We start from the raw sequence: 10195 nt of genomic DNA, 5'->3' as shown, positions 1-10195 counted from the left end.
TTTTTACTCCAGGATGAGGATCACATATAGATATTATAGACTTTTTGAAATATTGACGGCGAAATCAGGAGTGATTAAAAAATGTTAATTTTTGCAGTGTATTAAATCAAGCAAAATTATTATTGGGCCATTTTTTGGAAAATAATAATAATAATAATGAATTTTATTTAAGAAGCACTTTACATTTTAAAAAAAATATAAAAGTGCTACAATACAGCATAATAAAACAAGGCAATTTAAACTAAACAATGATTTTAACATTAAAAGGTTTTAAAGAGTAATGCAGTAATGAGAAGAAGTAATGCAGGTCATGGTAGATATTCTGATCCAATGAGGATTGCTTCTGTTTTTGAAATCAGTTGCACAGGCAAAAAGTGGCTTAGTGTGCATGAACTGAACAACAGAATGGCATTTCTGAAATAAATGAGGTATTTAGTCAGTCTGTGGCATTGGGATAAGTGTTCTCTTTAACATAGCAAGCAACAGAAGCAGAAACTGGATGAAGGGGAGGTGAAGCTACTTGAGCCTGATGTCTAGAACATATTTTACCGTCATATTATTGCAGTCAACATATTTTACCTAAGCTTATTCATCAGCTGGCAGTTTGGTAAAGAAGTATCACCAATGACCAATATTATTAAAATAGACACTAAGCAACCCTCTCTGTCTTTCTGAGAACAGGATATCATAATGAGGTTTTACCTTCTTTTATTTGAGTGTATATCAAATAAGTCAGTCATTTGATGACCCCTAGACAAGCATGAGCCTATGGGCATCTCAGTGAAGTTTGGTGCCAAGCTTAATGCCACATCATAAACAAGTGAGCATCATATTTCCTCCTCTACTTCCAGACAGTTTATCTAGTGTCCTCAGGGATTGCAGAGGCTCCCAGCCCATATAGGGTGTCAGAGGACCCCCGTAAAGTGCAGCTTATTTAATGCGGACAACCACTAATTTTACCCTCTCTTCCCTATTTTTAGGAGCTCAGGGCTTCTCCATCAGTTCAGCTGCTCTTCACAGCAGCTGCTGGAGGACAGTGAGGAGGAAGACTGAGAGGGAGCGACAGATGAGTGAAAGAAAACAAAAAGACTAAAAATAAAGCCTTTGCCCAATTTGGACACTTAAGAATGTCTATTTAAAACTCTTCAAAATAAAGGTGCTTTTTTTCGATCCACAAAGAACCATTCAGTCAAAGGTTCTTTAAAGAACCATCTCTTTCTTACCTTTTTATAGTCTGAAGATCCTTCTTTCACCACAGAGTACCTTTTGTGAAACAGAAAGCTTCTTCAGACGTTTAGTTCTTTATAGATCCATTTGGACAAAAAGGTTCTTTACTTTACCTTTATTTTGAATCGTGTAGATGTCTAACCAACTGACATCTGCAAGCAAATGCAGCCAAAACTTTTCCGAAACATTTGTGCATGGTTTTAAAAATTGACAAACTAGCGTTAGTTATGCATGAAGTTGAAGCTGAACAGTCCATTAATGACAAACACAAATGAGCTTTATTTCACAAAATTATCTTTTTTGTGCCTTTATAAAATGGTCACTTTAATGCAACTTTGTGCCAGCTCAAAATTAAATATAAGGACCATTTTGCATAGAATCCACTTACTTTGCCATCTCTGACCCTCCTCAGCCCCAGTAGCAAAGCATACCATTGTAATTACTGAATAGAATGCATTTATGCCACTTTAGAAGCACTTCTGTCACCTCTGCAGAGTAAATTTGGCTTAATTTGATATTTTGTTATCTAATGCAATGGCGTTCAGACATCTTAGAGTGTGGCCTAACAATCCAGATAATTTTGGGTTCACCATCTTTAAGAAAACACCATAAAACCCAAGCTAACATCTCCATTTGGCTTTGTTATTCCTTCTATCTTAGTCTCGCAGAAGAACAAAAAACCATCAAGAACTGTCTGACATCAATGACAGAAATACAGTTTATTTACAAAATTCAAGCGTGGGATCACATGTAGTTATTATTTTTATGAACCAGTACAAAACAAAGTTGGATCATTAATAAGGCAACCGTAAGTAGAAACAGGAAGTAATGTCATATATGAGCTTTCAGGTAGTGCTCATAGTTGGCTCGCAGGAGGAACTCAAAGTACCATTTTGATTTGAGACTCTCCAGCTCTTCTTGCTGAAGAAGATCCTTCACGTCAGGCAGGTACGACTGCAGAGACACACCTGTGGCCACAAAACACACGCTGACTGTAGAGGCAGCTTTTGCATAGCAATTCAATCACTGTATCTCCTAAAGTTGGGTTGCCAATGCTCTGGATGCAAGATGCTATATAGTTTACTTAACATCTGCTACAAGCAAGTTTCAAATAAGCCTAAACCACTTTGAAACCTCAAGACAAGCTTCTAGAACAACTGAGAGTGTGTGATTAGTGAGTCACTGTACCTTCCTGAATGAGTTGCTGTAGGATCCTGATGAAAGTGCTGTCTCTGGCTGCTTCTAGAGGATCGTCGTTATCATCAGACGATGCCCAACTGCAACCAATCATCAGTCAGTCACTGCAGGAGCATTATAGTCAAGTAAAACAAAACCTCTTTGGAGTTAGTTTTGAGATGCTCACCTCTCCTTCCAGTCTTTCTTCAAGGCTTTACTGAAGATCTCTCGTTTAAGGGCATCAATATCAACCGTGTCCTCCTACAGGTGATGAAAGCACATCAGAAACACGTGTGCTCAGAAAAGTCACTTGTTTTTACCGCAGTCGATTATTGACAGATACCTCCTCCAAGTACTCCAGCAGATCGAGAGCTTTCTTAAAGTCGTACTCGTTGGCTCCACGGTTCTCCCTGCAGATGTACGGCTGGAGACGAGGAAAAGACGGACATAAAGTAAGGGAAATGAGAAGGAAGTGCACGAGCGAGCACAGTATTTTTATGGTTTACTCACTTCGATGAGGTTCCGAGGGCTCAGTAAAGGCATGCTGCGGTTTAGGAAGAGTCTCCTGATGAAGCAGAAACCGCTCCTGATCCACTATATCTGCACCAACACACCAGATGACAACCATTATATATCAGAAATAATTAGGGCTCAATAGTTTACTAGGGGAGGGAAATGCATGTCCGATTCAAACCACAGCTCAGTGTGTTAGTCTCTAGGCCTGATAAACTATCAACTCCCATTTTTCTGTCTACATGCATCATTAGCTCCAAGTTCTGTCGATGTACTAACACTAAAAATGCTTGTTGCATTTGTTGCAAAAAGTCAATGTGGCTTCCTAACACATGTGAAGTCTACTTTCTAAAACGTGCTATGGTGTTCATCACAGCCAAATACTTAAATACTTAAATACTTTGACTTAATAGGCTATTTATTTTCAAACTTTTTTTCTTTTTTCATTTTAATCCGGACTACAACATGATTTAAAGTTTTGATTCTTTATTGCTCATTCACACTTTACATTAGGGCTTCATTAGTTAACATTAGTTAATTAATTAGTCAACAAACTGCTAATGAACAAATTATTCTGAACATTCATTAATCTTAGGAATCCCAATATTTATAAAACACGTTAAAATCGAAAGTTGCAACTGTGTTATTTAATGAGCTGACATGAATTAAGAGTTAATTGTGAATGTTAACATATTAATTAAGGTTAACCAATGAGGTCTTATTGTAAAGTGAAACCTATTGGTCTTTACAGTTCTTTTGCACTTTAATCTGTGCAAGACTTTTAACTTTATATATTTTTCTGTATTGCTTTATTGTATTTAAATGTTGAGGTATTTTTGTTATAATAAGTTATTTAACTTGTTATACTGTATTATGACCACTTTTTTAAACTAAATTTCAATACTGTGTTAATACCGTATGCTATGATAAAAGTATGAGTAATTAATCGCATCTGGAAAATTTGATACCGGCGTATACCTAGATGCAACGATACACAAATCATGATTCGATTCACAATTTTTTTTTTACAAAATGAGATCTTTGACATTATACAGTAAATTAAAATGTGTCCTTTTCTGCAAAAACAGAATGACCTGACGTTAGTTTTGTGAAACTATACTACATGAACCCAAGAGCAGACGAGGTGCAGGTTCACTCTCTGCCAGCAGGTGGCGCTTGTTAACAGCAATGATAGTGTTTCCTGGGTTACTGCTGTGAACACTTAGTGCTGTGAGGGTCAGAAACTAAACAGGAAGTCCTGTCAGGTGTGTTTACCTGTCCATGGGATGTACTCTGGCTCCGGGCTGCAGTTCTCTGGGGCTCTGTACAGAGATGCTTTGGTCTCTCGGTACTGTGCTGCTGCTTGAAGCATATCCTTCAACACAAAACATGATGATTATTCATCTCTCAAACTCAGAGACCAGGAAGATGATGTGTAACATATTATTTAGAGCCCCGTGAATTTAAAATTGAGGATTTGTGGCTTTAAGTCTATATATATAAGCTGTAAGGATGTCAAGCTTTTAATCTTTCATCTTGTGGGCTGCAGGGTGGACACAATGATTTCTGAAGATCATGTGACACTGAAGACTGGAGTAATGATGCTGAAAATACAGCTTTGATCACAGGAATAAATTACATTTTACAATATATTACAATAGAAAACTGTTATTTTGAATTGTAATATTATTTCCCAATATCACTGCTTTTAAAGTATTTTTGAGCACATAAATGCAGCCTTGGTGAGCAGAAGAGACTTTCTTCAGAAACTTTTCATAAATCATAATGTTTCCAAACTTTTAACAAGTTTCAAGTTTATTCTCTCTCTTTATGGGATACAAATGATAAGTACCTAGATATGTTGATCCTGGCCCACTGATTCAAGATTACCTGAATGCAGGAATTAATAATTAAGAAAGACTGCTGTGTACCTTGACAATGTCATTGACGTTGAGCACCACCTCGGCCCACATGGAGGCATCCGAATGCTGTTTTAAAGCTTTTTCCTCCTCATCCAACAGACACTCAAAGATGGAGGAGATCCGAGACACCTAGAGACACAAACATGAGATAAAGCAGAGAAAAATACATATATTCACATACATACATATATGTATGTATAGTCTGTCACCTCTCTGAAGAACACGTCTGCAGGCGTGAGGTTGGACGGTATGTCGGTGTCGCTCTTCTTCAGCGCTGACAAGAAAAGGCATTGCTGAAGACTGTGAGGAGGATGACAGAGTGTCTCATAGCTTGTGTCTCTGATGAGGAACCTGAAGCAGGAAGTCCATGAGGCAGCGGTGAGCTTTCATCTTATCCTCCAACTGATGCAGCAGGATCAGTGACGTCAGTGTGAATCCAGCGCCCTCTACAGGACAAAACACACATGCACAAACCCACTATTAACAACATTTACCTCTGGATTTACCATCTCTCTCTCTCTTTTTTTTTTTTTTTGATAACACATATGTGTGCCTGGACCACAAAATCAGTCATAAGGGGTTAATTTATGAATAAATTAGCTTTCCATTGATGTATGGTTTGTTAGGATTGGACAATATTTGTCCGAGATACAACTATTTGAGTTTGAATTAAGTTTTGAATTAAGTTCTTAGCAATGCATGTTACTAAACAAAAATTTAGTTTTTATATATTAATGGTGGGAAGCTTACAAGATATCTTCATGGAGCATCATCTTTACTTATTATCCTAATGATTTATGACATAAAAGAAAAATCAATCATTTTGACCCATACAATATATTTTTGGCTATTTCTACAAATATACCCCAGCGACTTAAGACTGCTTTTGTGCTCCAGGGTCACAAATATGTGGAATATTGTCCACAATAAACCACAAAAAAAAAAAAAAAGTGACACAAAAAGCTAAATAATTTATTCTACAAAAAAAAGAAAAAAAAAAAGAAAAGGTAAAATTAAAATTTACATTTAACATTAAACATTTTTTTTAAATGTAATAATACATATAAATTAATTATGGAAAACAACTGATTTATGTGTAAATATAATGTATTAATTACATAAATATAAACATGATTTATTAATAAAGATTAATTAATAAAATACTTAATAAAAAAAAACACTTTCATGGTTTTCTTGATTTTCTATATTATCTGCAGTTCTAATTTGGTGAAGTTGTAGTTTAGGGGGCCGGATGAAAGGTTTCCTCACCGTCAGGGACAGACTCGGCCCAGCGTGGGTCACATGCAGGGAAGTCGTCCACCAGATCCAGGTCAATCTGTGTCACGACAGCATCCAGCTCTGCACCTCGCTCTCCGTCGCTGGGGAAGAGCTCGTCCACCATGCTCTGAGCTCCGACCGGATCATGACCACAGAGCAGAGCAGAGCAGAGCGTCTGTGAGCACCCGTCAGGCCCGGACTCAGTCACTAACACAAGAGAAGGAAACACTCACCGGCAGAACTGCAGGAACGCTTGCTTCAGCAGCTTAGTTCGGTCCTCCTGGGCCACCGTGTCAATTTTAGGTGGTGTCTCTAACGGGGTACCCTGAAAAGATATTTCCTTAAATAAATCAAAACATTATAAATGTAAACAAACATGCATATAAATTACATATATCCTTTTAAATGACATTTTTCAATGTATTTTTATTTATTGAAAATATATATTTTTAGTAGAGACTAGTTCATAAATACTCGAACTGAAATAATAAATAAAATACTTCAAATATAATAAATACTTTAAATTTATATTTTACATATATTTTATATATCTGAGTGCCCTGAAAAATAAAATAAAACTGATTTCACTTAAAAGTCACTTAAATTAAATTATTAACGTCTACATACACATAAATTACATATAATTGTAATTGTACAAGAAACTAGTTCACGAATGCACAAAAATGTATAAAATATTTAAATATAATAAATCTTTACATTTACAACATTTAAATGTATAATGAAGTGCCATGAATAAAAAAAAAATATCTGTATTTCAAGTCACATTATACATTTCTATATATGAATAAATTATATATTTTTGCTAGATTCTAGTTCATAAATCACAAAAAAATTGCCAAATAATTAAAAAGGCCTTTTTATATTAATATTAAATTAATATTTATATTTATATTTTTAAAACTATAACATTATACATTTTAATAAGGTGTCCTGAGTATAAAAAATAAATCCTGATTTCTAAATTCAAAATTATCATTTCAAAATATAATATTTTCTATTTTTTTATTTATAATGTTTTATATTATAATGGAGTTCCCTGAAGAGAGATATATATATATATATAATTCTCATGAAGAGTATAAAATATTATTAGGCCTCCTTTAAGGGTCCAGACCTCAGGTCCAGGTCCAGCCACTGAGGTGCAGAGCGAGTCCTCCATGGTCTCAGGCAGCAGGGAAGCACTTTCTCTCGCTAAAACAGCAACCAGCCCGCTGTTCTGAGAGAAGAACACAGACAGACCGGCACAAACCTCACCGCCTCGGATACGGTCCCCTGCACAAGAGCTGAAGGAGATCTTCTCCTCCACGTGTCCTCCGCGTCCAGCTCCAGTGCTGCAGGCGAACACCAGCTCCTCGTTATAGAGGAACACAGCAGGACTCGACGGATCGGGCAACACCACACGCGTCTTCTGCAGCTCCTCCTCACTCTGACGCACGAAACCAGAGCTCAGTTCACAATCCAGGACGCTCGGCCTACAGACTCTGATCAGTTGAACGCTGTACCTGGAAGGGCGGGTTGTATTTGGTGACCTCCACAGTGAGCAGGTCTGGGGACGGCGCTGTGCTTTCTGCAAGAGTGACCAGGCAGAAATATGCCACGCCACTGCCAACACCACCAGCCCCGCTCTGAAGAGACACACAACACGTCACTGCACAACACTGCATCTACTGTCTGTGCACTACACACTCATCTGATCATTACTCACCTGCTGTACTGCATGTCCAGATAAGACACATTCACTCCTTTCTTGATCTCAGAGTAGTTACTTTGAGTCCTATAAGACAAGCAAAAGATATTACATATGCACACATCTATATATCACATATTAAGAAACTGAAAGAAATTCATATATTTTATATTTTATATAGAGCATTCAATTGGTCAAAAGTGCCAGAGAAGACATTTGTATAACAAATGATTTCCAATCAGTTTAAAAAATCTTGAAAATAATAATGCATTATAGTTTCCACAAAAATATTATTTGTTTTTTTTAACACTGATGATGATCAGAAATGTTTCAACACAGCAAAACATGAATCAGAAATGTCACAACAGCAAAACATATTTCTAAAAGTCAGAAAATGTTAGAAGACAAACAGAACCGTTTTTTTTTTTTTCCACAAAAACTTTACCATTATACTACCAGTCAAATGTTTGGAATAATTCATATTTTAAGTGTTTAAAAACAATTAAAAACTCTTTTCTGCTAAACAAAGCTACATTTATTTAACAAAAACTGTAATACTGTGAAAAATTATATACAAATTTTAAATAAATGTTTTCTACATGTTTTCCCCCTAGCGATCAAAGCTGTATTTTCAGCATCATTACTTCAGTCTTCAGTGTCACATGATCCTTCAGAAATCATTCTAATATGCTGATTTGATGCTCAAGAAACATTTCTGATTATAAAACTTTTTGTGGAAAGGAAACACTGACCCCTTTAAGCAATCTGCTCTCATCCTATGCCATGACCTGGATGTTCATAAGAGGATGTTAATTGTAGAATTAGGTTTCTAAGTCCAGACGAGCCGAGAGAGTACAGACAGCCGGTCTCCTTCACCCAGAGCACACTGAACACCTGAGGAGCCAGACGTCCCGTCAGAGTCTGAACACAAGATCTGCTTCCACCTCTAAACATCACACAGCACTGACCGTGAGGTCGGCCGGCTGGCCACGGATGCCGAACAGGCTGGAAACCCTGCGTCCGATGCCGGACAGCATCCCCTGACCCTGCTGAACCGGTCTCTGGTGCAGTTTACCGGAGGAGTCCTGAGCGAGCCGGAGCAGGTGACCACGGTAAGATGACACGATGAAGCTCCCGCACTGAAACAGCAAGAGGAAACGGCTCATGGAAGAACTTTGGTCGATCGGGTAAAATTCCATAAAAGGTGTTTAAAATCATATCACTGTTATTGAAAAAAATTATGTTGCGATATACATATATACAGTGGGGATCGAAAGTTTGGGCACCCCCTGCAGAATCTGTGAAAATATGAGTAATTTTCAAAAAATAAGAGAGATCACACTCAATGCATGCTATTTTCTTATTTAGTACTGTCCTGAGTAAGATATTGTACATAAAAGATATTAACATTTAGTCCACAAGACAAAAGAATTGCTGAAATTATTAAAATAACCCCACTCAAAAGTTTGGGAACCCTTGGTTCTTAGTACTGTGTTCTTTTACCTGATGATCCTCGACTGTCTTTCTGTTTTGTGATGGTTGTGCATGAGTCCCTTGTTTGTTCTGAACAGTTAAACTGAGCAGCGTTCTTCAGAAACATCTTTAAGGTCCTGCAGATTCTTCAGTTTTCCAGCATCTTTGCATATTTGAACCCTTTCCAGCAGTGACTTTATGATTTTGAGATACATCTTTTCAGACTAAGGACATTTGAGGGACTCAAACACAACATTTAAAAAGATTCAAACATTCCCTGATGCTCCAGAAGGAAACAAGATGCATTAAGAGCTGGGGGGTGAAAACATGTTAATATACATATATATATACATACACACACACACACACAAGTTTAAAAAACAAATGTAGATGTATATTTATATATTTATATTTTGTATGTTGTCTGTATAATTATGTATACAAGTCAAAACAAATTTATAAAAATATAACTAAATATTATAACTGAGTTAAGTTAAAATATAAAAAGTAATGTAATGTAAATACAAAGTAAATAAAATATAAAATGTGTATATATATATATACCTGTACTGCTGTAGTAGCTAATGGCGCTAAAAAAATAAATAAAAAATAGGTTCATTGTTTTGTAGTAAAGCAGTAAAGCCGTTATTCTCCCAGTATGCTGAAACTTTTGTTTTCCTCTTCCAGGATGTGAGCTCAAACCCTAAACTCTGCTCACTCCTGGGTCACAAGTATGTGGTGCACCTGACGGATCAAGCGTACAGCATTACCTGCAGAGCGACGACAACAGCGCCATCTGCTGGGCGCTCGGCACACATGTGCAGGTGTGGGCTGCACCGAACTTCCAAATCACAAACCACTCAAGATAACCACTTGACCTACATCACAAGTCTTTGCT

At 36.9% G+C, this 10195-nt stretch overlaps 1 protein-coding gene across 1 annotated transcript; it reads right to left on the bottom strand.

Moving 5' to 3' along the window:
• Positions 1-1927: 1927 nt before the first annotated feature.
• nup133 (nucleoporin 133) lies at positions 1928-10173 on the bottom strand. Its single transcript, XM_052546063.1, is given in 18 exon segments — positions 1928-2195; positions 2416-2504; positions 2591-2664; positions 2747-2827; positions 2914-2950; positions 2952-3003; positions 4192-4291; positions 4848-4967; positions 5048-5189; positions 5191-5284; positions 6108-6266; positions 6351-6441; positions 7252-7563; positions 7640-7731; positions 7734-7762; positions 7843-7911; positions 8577-8718; positions 8793-10173. Coding segments are annotated over 17 exon segments (1701 nt in total). The 5' UTR covers positions 8600-8718; positions 8793-10173; the 3' UTR covers positions 1928-2058.
• Positions 10174-10195: the final 22 nt, after the last annotated feature.

This window comes from Carassius gibelio, chromosome B1 (genome assembly GCF_023724105.1).
Source record: "Carassius gibelio isolate Cgi1373 ecotype wild population from Czech Republic chromosome B1, carGib1.2-hapl.c, whole genome shotgun sequence".
In the NCBI taxonomy this organism is placed as follows: Eukaryota; Metazoa; Chordata; class Actinopteri; order Cypriniformes; family Cyprinidae; genus Carassius; species Carassius gibelio.
The sequence above is the reverse complement of the archived record's forward strand: the minus strand, read 5'-3'. Positions and strand labels throughout refer to the sequence as shown.